This window comes from Elephas maximus, chromosome 24 (assembly GCF_024166365.1).
Source record: "Elephas maximus indicus isolate mEleMax1 chromosome 24, mEleMax1 primary haplotype, whole genome shotgun sequence".
Lineage (NCBI taxonomy): Eukaryota > Metazoa > Chordata > Mammalia > Proboscidea > Elephantidae > Elephas > Elephas maximus.
This window is the reverse complement of record NC_064842.1, coordinates 28,900,044-28,916,186: the sequence shown is the minus strand read 5'-3', so window position 1 is coordinate 28,916,186 and position 16,143 is coordinate 28,900,044. Positions and strand designations below refer to the sequence as shown.

Here is a 16,143-nt window from a genome sequence, read left to right as displayed (position 1 = left end):
ATGTGGTCCATTAGTTCTTTGGACTAATCTTTCCCTTGTGTCTTTAGTTTTCTTTATTCTTTCCATATAAAGTTAATGATTAGTTTTTCCATCTTTTTAAAGATTGCTGTTGGTATTTGGATTGGGATTGCATTGTATTTTTAGATTGCTTTGGGTAGAATTGACACTTTCACAATGCTAAGTCTACCTATCTATGAGCATGGTATGTTTTTCCATTTATGTAGGTCTGTTTTGGTTTCTTGCAGTAGTGTTTTGTAGCTTCATTTGTATAGGGCTTTTACATTCGTTGTTTTACCAATAGTTTGAATTTAACTGGGCATACTGAATTTTCCATGGCAACCCTTCTGGGGAGATAGGGGAGATTGAATCTTTTTTTAACTTATCTTCCCCCCAGTGCCCCCCGTTACATTTACATTTTCTTTTAAATATTTTATTGTGTTTTAGGTGAAAGCTTCAGACCCAATTAGTTTCCCATTCAATAAATTGTATACAAGTGTTCCATGACATTGGTTGCAACCCCTACACTATGTCAGCACTCCCTGTATTTCTGCCCTGGCTTCTCCGTTTCCTTTCTCCTGATTTTCCTACCCCTTCCTGTCTTCTCATCTTTGCTTTAGGGCAAATGTTGGCCTTTTGGTCTCCTGTAATTGTTTTGTTCTGTGGAGCACGTTCTTTTCAGGTGTTAATGTTTATTTTATAGTCCTGTCTATTGCTTGGCTAGAAGGTGGTTTCTGGGAACGGCTGCAATTCCAAGTCAGAGGGGTGTCTTAGGGCCATAGTCTTGGGGGTTCCTCCAGCCTCTATCAGGCCAGTAAGTCTGATCTTTTTTATTTATTTTTTTAATGAATTTGATTTTTTGTTCTACATTTTTCTCCCACTTTGTCCAGGACTTTCTATTGTGATTCCAGTCAGAGCAGTTGGTAGTGGTAGCTGGGCACTGTCTAGTTCTTCTGGTCTCGGGGTTGTGTAGGCTGTTGCACAATGGTCTATTAGTCCTTTGGACTAATTACTCCTTTGAGTCTTTGGATTTTGTCACTTTTCTTTACTCCAGACAGAAAGAGAGCACTCTTTGTATCTTAGATGGCAACTCGAAAGCTTTTAATATCCCAGATTCTACTCACCAAAGTAGGATGTAGAATGTTGTTTTTATGCACTGTGATATGCCAGTTGATGTAGATGTCCCTCAAGTCTATGATCCTTAGCCTTCAAGCCTAGTATCTTTGTCCCCACAGATGTTTGTTTGTGCTTAAGAAGTTTCCTTGACTGTGCCCCTTGTGTGTTCTATTGTTAGTATACATGCAGCATCGACAAGTATGTATGTAGAGATATCCACATCCTAACCTATATCTGCAGGTAGGTGCACTTCCTTACATCCTCCCACATCCCTTTAGCATTCCTACCTACCTGTGTATCCCTTCATAAATTATTGTTTATTAATACCATTGTTGCAGGATTGTCTATGTTATAGTAATTGCCATAGCTGCCCTTTGTTCTTGTGTTCCCTCAGTGTCTGCCTTTGTCATGTTGTGCTGATTTCCCACATACAGTGCGTTGCCTTTCCTTTCACCAGTATTACCACGTTTTCTGACTGTTTAGTACTGTACTCTCCCTCTCCCTCTCCCTCCCCTCCCTGGTAACTATCAAAGAATGTTTTTTCTGCATGTAAGCCTTTTCTTATTTTTTTATAATAGTGGTCGCATATAGTATTTGTCCTTTTGTGACTGGCTTATTTCATTTGGCATGCTGTCCTCCAGATTCATCCATGTTGTGAAATGTTTTGCAGATTCATCATTATTCTTTATCATTGCATAGTATTCCATTGTGTATGTGTTTCCATCTTTTTGCTATTGTGAATAATGCTGCAGTGAACATGAGTGTAGGTATGTCCATTTGTGTCATGGCTCTTATTTCTCTAGGGTATACATCTAGAAGTGGGATTGCTGGATCATATGATATTTCTATTTTTAGCTTTTTATGGAAGAGCCATATTATTTCCCATAGTGGTTGTTCCATTTTACATTCCCACTAGTGGTTTGTAAGAATTGCAGTCTCCCCACACCCTTGCCAGCATTTGTTGTTCTGTGTTTTTGGTTGGTGCCATTGATGTTGGGGGTGAGATTGTATCTCATTGCAATTTTAATTTGCATCTCTGTAATGGCTAATGATCAGGAGCGTTTCTTCATGTGTTTGTTGGCCGCCTGCATGTCTTTGGAGAAGGGTCCCTGTCCTTTGCCCATTTTTCAGTTGAATTGTTTGTCTTTTTGTTGTTGAGGATTGAATCTTGATAACTGGGCTTCATGGACCCTCAAGTTTCTGTAAGGGCCATGGTCGGAATGTTGATTTTGCTGGCAACATCTGTGATTGGAGGACAGGAGGAGGAAGGAATTTGAGCAAGTCGAATGCTGTAGGAGAAACATTTTGGATCTTCCTCCCTCCCCCCTTGTCCCCCGGCCAGCATTTGTGTCTTTAGACAGAGTTCACATTTTCAGTGTTTAGCTGCAGCATCTTGTTATTAAATCTGAAACTGCAGTGGAGTCAGCATAAATCATACAGTTTATCTTTCGGAAATTTCAGCTAACATGTTTCTTTATTTTCTGGGCTCTTTTATTTTCTATGAAACCTGCCAGGAATGTTCCAGAGGAGATTAATCTTTGATGTTAGCCTTTGATCTGTAAGCAGCTACTTTGCAACTGTATAACACCATTCCTGACTCTCCCTCTGTCTCTCTACAAGCAAGTTAAACGGTAGTAAAGATCGTCTCTTGAATTGTCCATTACCACCATCTTAAAAAGTGTGAATTTGGGATAAAAATGAAAATCACGGTATTCATGTTTTGAATTGTTGTTTTCAATTTATACAGTACAAGTACTTGTTTTTTAACTTGAGCTCTTATACTTACTTTTTTGTTTAAATCACTTAATGAATTTAAAAATAGATTTTCTTGTCTCTAAATCTACCCCCTGCATATTACTCCTCTAATACTATTACTAATTAGTACTAATACTAATACTCTAATACTACCAGTACTATTAAACCTATTTCATACATGTAAGATTCTAGAAACAGTGAAGTAGTATCTTAGAAAACTCATTTAGACAGATTGATATAGCAGCTACTGTTCTAAATTGTGCTGGAAATTTTTTCCAACACCTAACAACATACCTTGGGATTTATTTCAGCCTGTACAGCTGAAGTGTTTAACATTAATAACATTTAGTTGTCAGTAAACACAAGATCTATTTGTATGCTGTCATAATAGAAAATTAAAGGCGATCACCTGGAGGTGATCTCTGTAATATTCTTCAGAAAAAGCACTTTTTGTTTAAACCATAACATTTTATTTTAAATGTTATGTATGGTTCTGTAAGTTTTATGCCTGTCCTTTCAGTAGTGCTGCTTCTGCTGTGCTTCTTTATTTTCGTGAGTATTTACGTGTAGGATCTTGCTTAGGGTAGGACGAAAATACCACCACTTTTCCACCAAACTTCTGCCTATCCTTCAAGGCCCAGCTCCGATTATATTTCTTTGTGGAATACGCTCTAGGCCAGGAGTCCTTAACCCTTTTTGTGCTCTGGATTTTTTTTTGACGGGCACAAAATATTTTAAAAACAGAAAATATATAGTATTACAAAGGAAACCAGTCACATTGAGATATAGTAGTCAAATATATATTTTTTAATTGTGACATAGTAAGATATATGTTCATTAAGTAACATTAAAAATAAGATCTACTTACAGGTCTAATAACGACTAAATTTTGGAGTAGTGTGAAAATTAACAATTTTTTGGTCGGTAACAGATTTGTAACAACTGTTAAATGATATCAAAATATTTCTGATTTCATAAAGTACTATGGTGTGCTGCCTGTATTCATAATTGAAGGAATATTGAATTTTGGTTAGAGACTAGTGAAAATAGTGATTTTACCCCCATCCATTTCAGCTCTTGCTACATGATTAACCACCACAAAACTTGGTGGCTTAACACAACCATTTTCTTACTCATGATTCTATGTGTCAGGGGATTTAGGCAGGGCTTAGTGGAGATAGGTTGTCTCTGCCCCCATTGCCGTTGGCTGCAGGATCCAGGATGACCTTGGATGACTTGATAGTAGTTGTTGAATGCGGGACCTTGGGTCTCCGGTCATTCTTTGTCTTTTTCCCCATGACCTTTCATCATAGTCTAGCCAGAGCTAGACTATGAAATTCCCTGAAATTAATGTATCATTGCTATTATATAACCCCAGTCCCAGTGCCCTCGAGTCGATTCCGACTCTTATAAGGAATGCTGAAATTTAATGACCCTAAAGACCTGTTTTCAATCTCTGGCAAAGCCTGAGAAAATCTTCATTACATATTACAATATAGTTAATATGTCAATAAATTCTGATAGAGATTATTATTAAAAGTTGCTGTAAAACAATATAAATTATGATATAATATTCTATATTTATGTAGAATTCTTCCCATATGCTCTCTTTTAGCTCCATGTTAAGCTTTTAAAACTATTATTAGTTTTAAAAGTCATCATTAAAACGAAAAGATTTTGTCCATAGTCCTGTCGCCCACAAATGTTTTCATTTCTTTGTGTCTTTATCCAGTCTTTGTCCATATGCAGGTATGATTTCTGTGTAGTTGTATCATGTACAATTTGTGTTCAGTTTTTAAGTAAGTATTGTGGCTAGAATTTTTAAATGACTACAAGCATATTCCTCATCTCTCTGGTTTACGTAATGGTTCTTACCAAGCTGGGCATCATTTCTAGAGCCCCTCAATTACAAATAATGCTATTATATGAAATCTTGGTAAATGTAATTTGTTTTTATTTTTAAATTATTGCTTTCTGATAAATTCGCCAGGAGTATGACTATGGAGCCATAGAGAAACCCAACCTTGCAATCTTTGGGGCTTTATGTTTTTTCTTTATTTTTTTTGCCAGTTATATTTTAAATTTTAATAATTAGTGAGTTACCTGTACCATATTTCTTATCTGTTAATCCATTGGGATTTTATATGCTTGCAGAAGTCCGTAACCCTTTGTGATCATTGGTAATGATTATAAATTTTCCTTTAATATAGTATTTTCCCTTTTATGTGGATTTTGTTGATTTTTTTTTTCAGCATACAGAAATTTCTGAAAACCTTCAGACCATTGTATTTATGTGTTGGTGGTTTCTTGGAGGACAATATTTTTTTTTCTCAGTACCATTCCTTTCCTTTTCCAGGCACCCAACAGGCGGATCCTTTATCCGTCCCAACAAGGTAAATTTTGGAGTAGACTTTCTTACTGCAGTTAAGAACCGCTATGCGTTAGAAGACGGACCAGAGGGAGACAGAAAAGAGCAAGTTGTTATAATTGGAAATAAACCTGTAGAAACTGTTGGTTTTGACTCTATTATAAAACAGCAAAGGTATGTGGATATGATAACTTTTATCATTTCATCAGGGTTCAGAATGTAAATTCACATGACCATTTGTCAGGTGCACATTTGCTCCCAAACGGGCTTATTCTTTCTGCACGGTGAGTTGAAGTCTGAGGAACCCAAGGACTGATTATTCAAGGAAATTAAAACCCTCATTTTTGCACAGAGTTGGTAGATTTTTCTGGATTGGAATTGAAATATTATTTTGCTTATTATAAATATTTACATTAAACTATCTTGTTATGAAGAGCCCTGGTGGTGCAGTGGTTAATAGCTCAGCTGCTAAACAAAAGGTCAGCAGTTTAAATCCACCACCCGCTCTTTGGAAAACTCTATGGGACAGTTCTACTCTGTCCTACAGGGTTGCTAAGCCGGAATCGACTCGATGGCAACGGGTTTGGTTTGATTTGGGTGGTGCAATGGTTAAGCACTGGGCTGCTAACCAAAAGGTTGGAGGTTCAAACCCAACAGCTGCTCTATGGGAGAGAAGACCTGGTGATCTGCTCCTGTAAAGTTTTTTTTTTTTTAATATTTTATTCTTGTTTAGGTGAAAGTTTACACAGCAAATTAGGTTCCCATGTAACATTTTATACAGATTGTTCTGTGACATTAGTTACAATTTTCACAATATATCAGCATTCTTATTATTTCCATTCTGTTTGTTGTTTCCATTGATCTAGCTTCTCTTCCCCTCCTTGCCTTCTTTGTTTTCGGGTAAAGTTAACAGTTGGGTCTCTCATACCAAAACCAAAAACCAAACCCGGAGCGCCTGGTGGATTTGAACTGCCAACGTTTTGGTTAGCAGCCATAGCACTCAGCCACTGCGCCACGAGGGTTTCCTGGTCTCCTATAGTTGATTGTTTATCCTGTAGAGATTTTTAGCCTCGGGCAGTTCTGCTCTGTCCTGTAGGGCTGCTGTGAGCTGGAATTGACACAAGGTACCTAACAACAACAGCAACAACGTCTTCTTATATTGACTAAGAATTAAATATCTGAGGCTGATATTTTGGTCCTTTTATATTTCACTGTGACATTTCCAGTTGGATGATAAGTCAGGAACGAAAACAGAAGTCTAAATAATTACCTAAAAAAAAAAAAAAAAAAATTACCTATGCCGTGTATAATGCTCGTACCATCTCATAGAGAGCAATTCCCATCTCTGGCTGTACACATCTTCATCACCTGGGCAGCTTGTGAAACATACGGAATTTTCAGTCCTATTCCAAACAGATTTTTGGGGCATGGGCTCCAGGAATTTGCTTTTAAGTACCCCAAATTATTATGTAGCAGTCTGAGGGACATTTTAAAAATGCTAAGTAGGACATTTCCTTTTCTCTGAAACTCCCTGTACGTTGTCATTCTCTGCAAATAGACGTATTACTCATTCATGTGAACTGTCTGAACCAAAGGAAGTGAAAGCTAATATTTACACACAAATAGTCACAACTACAGAAGTATTTTCTAGGTCATGCAGGTTTATGCTGTGATTTGGCTGGATGAGGTGTCCTAATAGTGACCCCTGGTGGCCACTGTGGAGAATAGATTTGCAGACACACTTGGCCATAGGCCTGCCAAGTTTTTATTTCAGCCCGTAAAGCAAAAGAATTAAACTATGATTCTCTCAAAGTAATTTTCTTTACCATTTTTTTAAAATATTAAGATTTAAATAATGTAAAATTTAAAATACAGATGGAGGCAATGAAACAAAGTTTTACTTCTTTATTCTTAATGTTGAAGAATAAATTCTTGGCATTTTTTCCTTTCTAGCATAGATGACCAGCATTAAAAAAAGTCTCAGATAAGTCAGGATCTTTTTTAAAAAAAAGCAATAGGTTGAATGTGTTTTAATTAAAAAACAGTATACATTCATGTAGAGAATTTAGAAAACACAAAGTGTTACATTAAAAGAACAAAATGAACATCACTACTAATGGTACCACCAAGAGATAACTATCAGTGGTTTGCTGTTTATCCTCCCAATTTACTTGGATTTCAAGAACCATATGCTTCATAGGGTTAGAGTTCTTTGCTTTATTTTTTCCATCTAAAATGCAAATTTTTAAATATCTTTTACCCAAAAAGTTGCATGTTTTTTCTTGTTGGTTGATCTCTTTCAGAGAATACTATGGGTTCTGTGAATATTAACAGACTGCCGACAGAAAAAGAAAGACCTGTTTTCTCTCCTTCTTTATGAACAACTACTTAATTCATGAATGTTCCTGGTGAATGACTTTTTTTTTTTTTAATTATTTTGTTTTTGGTGAAGGTTTACACAGCAGTTTGTGTTCATAATCAAGAATTTTTATACAGATTGTTCAGCGATACCGGTTACATTCTTCACAATGCGTGAGCATTCTCATTTCCATTCTGGTTGTTCTGTTTCCATTAATCTAGCTTGTCTGCCCCCCTTACATTTTCATCTTTGTATTAAAGTAATTGTTGACTGTTTAGTCTCATATAGGTGATTTTTTAAAGGAGCACAGTACTTAGGGGTGATACTCATTTTTTTTTTTTTTTTTTTGAGACAATTTGTTATTTAGCTACAAGGTTAGTTTCTGTTCAAGGTTTGAAGAGTATCTCAGGGCAGCAGTCCTGGGGAGTACTGCAGTATCAACCAGTCCTATAAGTCTTCTTTTTTTTTCTTAAAAATTTGAGATTCTGTTCCACATTATTCTCCCATTCTGTCATGTTCTGTCTCTTGTGGCCCTGGTTAGAATGGTTGGTAGTATAGCCAGGTATCATGTAGTTCTTCCAGTTTCAGGGCTGATGAGGCCATGGTTCGTGTAGACTGTTTGTTGTATAGACTAGTTTCTTCTTTGAGCCTTTGGGTTCCTTCTTTCTCTTTTATGACCCTACTTCTTGAGTATCATTGCATTCAATATAGCTAGTGTTTTTCTTGATTGAAAGGTAAAATTGTAGAGATTCCAGGGCAATCTCTTATGTTGGTTTAGAGGTCAGTTTAGTAAGTTACAGAATTATGAGGTGGCATGGTGGAAAGGGAGCCCTGGTGGCACAGCGGTTAAGAGCTTAGCTACTAACCAAAAGGTCGGCAGTTCAAACCCAATAGCCACACCGTGGGAGAAAGAAGTGGCAGTCTGCTTCCGTAAAGCAGATTTCAGCGGTGGAAACCCTACGGAGCAGTTCTGCTCTGCCTGGTCAGGTCACAATAAGTCAGAATTGACTCAACAGCAATAAGTTTTATGGTGGCAAGCACCCAGTGTTGGAGTCAGAGAGTTTCAGATGCCAGCTAAGCCACTTTCTAGCTCTGATACAAGTTAGAGCTAGTTACTTATGATTTCTAAGTCTCAGATTCTACATTTACAAAATAGCATTCAAGCTGTTAGAACTGTTTTGAATAACAAGATCAATCATGCAACAAATGGTAGTCATGTTAGGAATTGAAACCTCTACTTTCAGTCACTCTATTATCTCCTTAATAGTATCCAGCTGTACCAGGTTTGTACAGCTAAGAAGGGACTTACACAATAGGGCAATCAAAAGCAAACATTAATCATTACATGTGGTTTCTCATGGAGATGGCTTTGGCTCTGGAGTGAGTACTGTATTGATACCGCAGTTCCCAAGTTTTGTGCTAAGGTGCCCCCCAGGCACTGCAGCGAGCTCACCAGGTGCTGTAGGATATTTTAGATTTTGGAGAGAAACAGAGACATCTGTCAGACACCATTAAAAATTTTACTACTTCAGGGTAGTTGACAGTTTCAGCATTAGATTCCTACAATTCCTTTTGATAATATGATATCCTGCAAAACTGCATTTTTGACGATTGTGGTCGTAAAAAGCAAATATATCCCCCAAATCAATGTTGGACAGGAAATGGAGTGGTGGTGCCCAATCTGATTCCAAGGTGTGGGAGGTTGTGCCATGCCCAACAGATGCTAAGTTGATAAGACTTTAATTATTAAGTTGTTTAGACCTAACTACTTATGAAACGCAACTGTTAGGTATTTCTTTGGTCTAGGGACATCGTGAAAATTACTAAAGCACTAACGGCCCTGTGAACTGAGGAAGTTCGGGAGCTCCTGCCCTGGGACTCTGCTGCTTCCCTTTCTAGGTTCTGAAGATTGTAATTGTTCGTGTCTTGCATTTGATCTTGGTATTTCCCCAAAGGTTCTCTCATGTTTATTTTTATAAATACTGATAAGCACCTTACTGCATGGCATTAAGAGAGCTTCACAAATACTCCTCACTCACTGTATTATATTTTAAAAATGAAGACTCTGAGGCACAGAGATGTAATTTAACTCACCGAAAACCGAATGCGGTGGTGGGATTGGGATTTGAGCTCACATAATCTGGCTCCAGATTCTGTGTTCTACAGTACATTGTCTAAAATCTTTTAAAGAAAAGAAAACACCAACTCTCTACACTTAAAAAATGGGTGATGACTGCTGGTGGGAATGTAAAATAGTACAACCACTTTGGAAATCAATTTGGCACTTCCTTAAAAAACTAGAAATAGAACTACCATACAATCCAGCAATCCCACACCTTGGAACATATCCCAGAGAAATAAGAGCCTTTACACAACAGATATATGCACAGCTGTATTCACTGCAGCACTATGTACAATAGCAAAAAGATGGAAGCAACCAAGGTGCCCATCAACGGATGAATGGATAAATAAATTATGGTGTATTCACATAATGGAATACTATGCATCGATAAAGAACAAAGATGAGTCCATGAAACATTTCATAACATGGAGGAATCTGGAAGGCATCATGCTGAGTGAAATTAGTCAGTTGCAAAAGGACAAATGTTGTATGAGACCACTATTATAAGAACTCAAAAAATAGTTTAAACAGAGAAGAAAATATTCTTTGATGGTTACGAGAGTGGGGAGGGAGGGAGGGAGAGGGATATTCTCTAATTAGATAGTAGATAAGAACTACTTTAGGTGAAAGGAAAGACAACACAATACAGGTGTGGTCAGCACAACTGGACTAAACCAAAAGCAGTTTCCTGAATAAACTGAACACTTTGAAGGCCAGCGTAGTGGGGCGGGGGTTTGGGACCATGATTTCAGGGGACATCTAAGTCAATTAGCGTAATAAAATCCATTAAGAAAACATTCTGCATCCCACTTTGGAGAGTAGCGTCTGGGGTCCTAAAGGCTAGCAAGTGGCCATCTAAGATGCATCAATTGGTCTCAACCCGCCTGGAGCAAAGGAGAATGAACACCAAAGACACAGGGTAATTATGAGCCCAAGAGACAGAAAGGACCACATAAACCAGAGACTGTATCAGTCTGAGACCAGAACTAGATGGTGCCCGGCTACAACTGATGACTGCCCTGCCCTGACAAGGAACGCAAGAGAACCCCTGAGGGAGCAGGAGAGCAGTGGGATACAGACCTCAAATTCTCATAAAAAGACCAGACTTAATGGCCTGACAGACTAGAAGGACCGTGGATGTCATGATCCCCAGACCTTTTGTTAGCCCAAGACAGGAACCATTCTCAAAGCCAACTCTTCAGACAGGGATTGGACTGGACTATGGGATAGAAAATGATTACTGATGACTGGTGAAGAGTGAGCTTCTTGGATCAAGTAGACACATGAGACTGTGGGCAGCTCCTGTCTGGAGGGGAGATGAGAGGGCCGAGGGGCTCAGAAGCTGGCTGAATGGTCAGGAAAACAGAATGGAGGGAAGGAGTGTGCTGTCTCATTAGGGGAAGAGCAACTAGGAGTTTAATAGCAAGGTGTATATAAATTTTTGTATGAGAGACTGACTTGATTTTAAAACTTTTCAGCTAAAGCACAATAAAAATTAAAAAAATTAAAAAAAAAAAAAGGCTAATGAGAGTATCTACTAAAGCTAAAGATACACATTCTCTAGGGAGTATTCCTGGAAGGACTTTGACACATGAGTACAAGGAGAAGTATGGGATAGTGTTTCCTTCAGCACCGTTGGGAACAATCTCCATGTCAACAGGGGAGTAAATAATTGTGGTCCATTCATATAGTAAAGACTATAAGGTGTAAGGTGTGAAAATGAATGTTCTAAAGCTACATGTGTCGCCATAGTTAAATCTCAGCTGAACTGGATAGTGTTGAGGAAAAAAAATACGTTGTAAAAGTATACCACCATATATATAGTAGAATACCATTTATATCACGTTTCATTTTATATAAAAATACTATAAACAAACAAACTTGTTACCCTTGAGTCAATTCCAACTCATGGCGACCCTGTAGGACAGAGTAGTACTGCCCCATAGGGTTTCCAAGGAGTGGCTAATGGATTTGAACTGTTGGCATTTTGGTTAGCTGTCGAGCTCTTAACGGCTGCTTAAGATTAAATAAGTACCAAATGTAGTATACTGGTTATGTCTGAGGAGTATATTGTGTTGCTTTAAATAACAGAAATTTATTGTCTAACAGTTCTGAGCTAGAAGTCCAAAACCAAGGTGTCAGCAGGGCTATGCTCCTTTCAAAGGCTCTAGGGAAGAATCCATCCTTGTCTTTTCCTAACTTCTGGGGATTGCCGGCAGTCTTTGGCATTCTTTGCTTCGTAGCTGCATTGCTCCAATCTCTGCCTCCTCCTTCACATGGCTGTCTTCCCTCTGTGTCTGTGTCACCGTGTGCCCTCTCTTCTTATGAGGACCCCAGTCATATTGAATTTAGGGACCACCCTAGTACAGTATGACCTCCTCTTAACTAATTACATCTGCAAAGACCCTATTTCTAAATAAGGTCACATTCACAGATACTGGGCGTTAGGGCTTCAACGTATCTTTTTGGGGACACAATTCAGTTCACACAGAGAAGGAAAAAAAATCTCAGTTATATTGTAATGTTTGTAATGCTTTATTTCTTATTAGGTGGTATTGTTACATTATTTTAGATACCTTTTTACACATCTGAAGTGCTTTTTAATTTTTTAAAGAGCAGACGGATAGCGTACATGTTTATGCATACATGTGTCTGTGTTTTTCATGTAGTCAGCTGAGCAAGTTGCAAGAAATCTCTCTGAGGAACTGTGCAGTGAATTGTGCTGGTGAAAAAGGAGGAATTGCTGAAACATGTCCTAGTATCCTTTCCACTGATAATTTGTTTCTGGAATCTGACTTTGGATTTGATACTCGTGCTAGAGACTGTGAGTTGCCTACCCAATATCTGTTCTCCCTGGCTCTCTTTCAGCAGCAGCTCAGTTTTTTGTGGGCAGTCAGTGCCCAGATAAATTATTTACCTTCCCAGGCTTCCTTGCATCCAAGTGTGACATTTTGGTTCAGTTTGGCTAATAAGATGGAGAGTGGATGTTGCTAGGTGGGGCTTTTTAAAGGGGACACACTTGGTTGGCATCCGCCTTTTGCCCGTTGCCTTTACCCTCTTCACAATCTTGAATGTAGACAGAATGCTCAGGGCTGTTGCAGCCATCTTGCAGGTGTGAGGAGAGCCGTCGAGTACAGAGCGGGAGAGCAGAGAAGCAGAAGGAGCCTGTGAAACGTGAACGTTTTCTGGGACCGCTGCATCATCCCTGGACCGCCGCCTTGTAAACCCTTGTTAGGGTAGGGAGAAAAATTAACTCTTCCCTTTATTAAGGTTCCTGTTTCACGTAGCTGAGTGCAGTTTTGTTATACTTCCTTAGAACAAGCTTTTCCAGAGTTTGTAATCCCTTTTCTCTACCTTCTCTTGTGTTTTTTTTTTTCTTTGATGGCATATACTGCTCTTACACTCAGAACTAAAAATGTAGGAGGTAAGAAAAAAAAAAATCCTCAAAGGCAAATCAGATAGACTTTCTGTAACTTTAAAAGGTCCTCTGCCTAATCTCTTTTTTTTTTCTAGATAATAATATATACAAAAGATAGCATTTTATAACCATTTTTACCTGAGTGAAGAAATGCCATATGAGTGATAATCACTCAGCTCTCTTCAGCAAAATAGTCTGACCGCCCAGACAGTACCGAGCTCCCCAACCAGCGTGCCTGCTGTTTGACCCCCTCAGCCCTAGGAGGCCTCTAGGGACCTGGGGTGGCTGGAGCGTTCTGGCTGGTCGTCTCTGCCATGGGCAGCCCCCTCGACTTACCCCAGCGCGCTACATAAATGTCATTTTCTGTGGAGGTTCGGCAGCCCTGAGTTAGAAGAATTGCCGTGGATGTGGAAACCGAATTTGGTGAGGGGCAAAATGCCACAGAGGTGTCTGGTGCGTCCATTATTCTGCCTGGCCTACTCAGAAAACCAGGAATTGGGTGGTTCAAGGGTTATTTTCCACATACAGGATGTGGACAGTTCGGGAATGTAGATTGTTTGGTTAATATGAGTTGTCAGCAGTGTACTGGAGAATCGGCATATTGGTTGCTTATACTGTTCTTTCCTGGAGAAAAAATCCCCTAAGGCTTGTAGAAATGAGGCTTGGTAAGATAATCAACTCATAGTTGATGTTTGCAGATGCAGTGATGAATGTCTTGCAGTTCCTGATTGAATTCCTGCCAGAAATTGAAGTATTGCCATCTGTATTCAATCTACTCATCTCTTGGTTGATCCCTCTTTGAGGCTGTTCACTCGACCATCACTAAAAGCAGAGGAAATGCTGGGGGCCTCCCTGATGTAAAATCCTAGTGCTCCTCTAGGTGGAGATGAACCTCCTCATGCTTCACCGGCTGACCTGAATTTAAAGGAAAGAAATGTGTCTGCAAGGAGCAAGACTGTATAACAACGGGATGTTCTTGAATTTTGGGGGTGTATGTGGGATGGAGGAGCACTGCATTAATAATTGTTACATTGTTTAGAGTTAATTTCTGGATGTAACTGGTCTATGTGCTCTGTACAGACTAGTAATGATGATACTTGTAACCCTTGCCTGGGAAGTGTGAGTGAGTGAAGCACTATGGGACTTAAACCCTTCCCAACCAACCTAATGACTTGGTGTCAGCAGGGCTAAGGCAAATGAAAGGTGGCTGGAGTGTCAGACTGAAGCATGAAAAGTATCCACACTGCAGTCCGTGCCAGGTCTCTGCCCAGGTGCAGAGACCATCAGTCAGCAACACGGGGCAGTGGAGGACGGGCGGCATGAGGGGTCCCCTCTGTTGAAGAGCAGCCCCTGTCTGAGGGCTGTTGCATGCAGTCTGCAGACCTTGCTGTCTGTGTGATCCGAGAGCAATCGTGCAGTAGTGTGGGGCTGTGTCAGTGCAGAGGGAGCACCGAGTTGACCTAGACCGTGTCTGCTGTGTCCAGCATTCTCGTCAGCCTCCACTTTAATTTTTTTTCTCTGTTTGATGGACATCTTCACTTTGGTGGTCGTATTCTACTAGTGGTATAAACCCATGCCAGTAAATGACAGTTCGAGCTGCACAGACCGGAAACCTTGGAGTTATCTTTGACTCTTCTTTTTTTCTCACATCCCACATCTAAATCCTGTCAGCTCCACTTCCAGGTTGTGAAGCCACATCTGGCATTGCCACCCACTTCTAACGCTGCCCGTCAGGTCCAAACCTGGATTGTTGCGGGGACTCCTGACCATCTTTCTGCTCTGCCTTTGTTTCCCTGCAGTCTGCTGCTCCACACAGCAGCAGTGATCTTTTAAAACACAAGTCAGGTCACATCACTCTTTTGCTTAAAACTCTCCAATATCTTCCCATTTCAGTCAGAGACAAGCAAGACTTTATAGTGGCCTGCAAGGCCCTATGTGATCTGGCCCGGCCCCCAGCAACCTTGATGTGACCTCATTTCTGACATGCCCCTCCCTCCACATAAGAGCTCTCTGTCTCTGTAATAGACTAAACCTTTCTTACCTCAAAGCCTTTGCTCTTGTTAATCCCTCCACCTGGCATTTCCTCAGTTCCTTCAGTTCTCTGACCAAAGGTCATCTTAAAGAAGGTGGTCTCCTCTGACCACATGTATCGTACATTCACATACACTCTTCTGCTTGCTCTCCTTTATCACTCTGAGCACACGTATGTGTCCGACACACCGTAGATGTACTTGGTTGATTGCCTCTCTCCCCTGACTGAGACTGCTGTTCATTGCTGTATTCCTGACCTTCAATAATTATTTGTGGAATGGATGAATGAATTGAAGAATTTCCAAACACATCCAGTCGTGTATATGACCCTCCTGTAGCTGGGGCCATCCCCGTTCCCCGTGTCTCTTTTGCCTGTCCTGGAAATTCTGTTCAGCCCTGTCCCTTCCTGGTGGCATGGCCACCACTCTTTTCCAGCAGTCGCTGTTGCCTGTCAGTGCACATGCCTTTTCTCTCAGTCCCACTGGTTTCCCCTTCTCTGAATTCCTGTACCAGGGGCAGTAGGTGTCATACTAACTGCTTCCAGTCTACAGGAGACACTCTGAATCCTCAAATTTTTTCTTAGCAGCTTTGACCATTTCTCCCAGCTAACTCCTCTTCTCTCCCCTGGAGATGATACTTGATCTGAGGGTGTCTGTGGTGTATCTTAACTCCCTGGTCAGGAAGGGCAGAGTTTGGCGTGAAGCTTTCGACTGCTAAGCAGTGCCAAGGGCAAGGCCCGTGTGCGGTACACGTTTAGGGACTTAATAAATCAAAATTACCATCACTGATTTTTTTGTCTTTTTGTTTGATAATGCGTGGTTCAGGGGATGACATTTGGTCCTTATTCATTTGGCTGTAGATACATGTCTCTATTTTGCAGTATATGACAATGAACTTTGAGTTTCTGAATGAATAGTTGGATGATTTAAAAAGGTACAAAAGTCGTACGTGCTCATGAAAGCAGAATAGAGCCTATC

General features: G+C 39.9%; 1 protein-coding gene across 2 annotated transcripts in view; it reads left to right on the top strand.

Moving 5' to 3' along the window:
* Positions 1-16,143, top strand: part of TBCE (tubulin folding cofactor E) — a 61,289-nt gene that overhangs the window by 29,204 nt on the left and 15,942 nt on the right. For both annotated transcript variants that reach the window (XM_049868681.1, XM_049868682.1), the window contains exons 4-5: positions 5,225-5,410; positions 12,387-12,475. In XM_049868681.1, the coding sequence (XP_049724638.1) occupies positions 5,225-5,410; positions 12,387-12,475 (275 nt within the window). The remainder of the gene's footprint in view (positions 1-5,224; positions 5,411-12,386; positions 12,476-16,143) is intronic.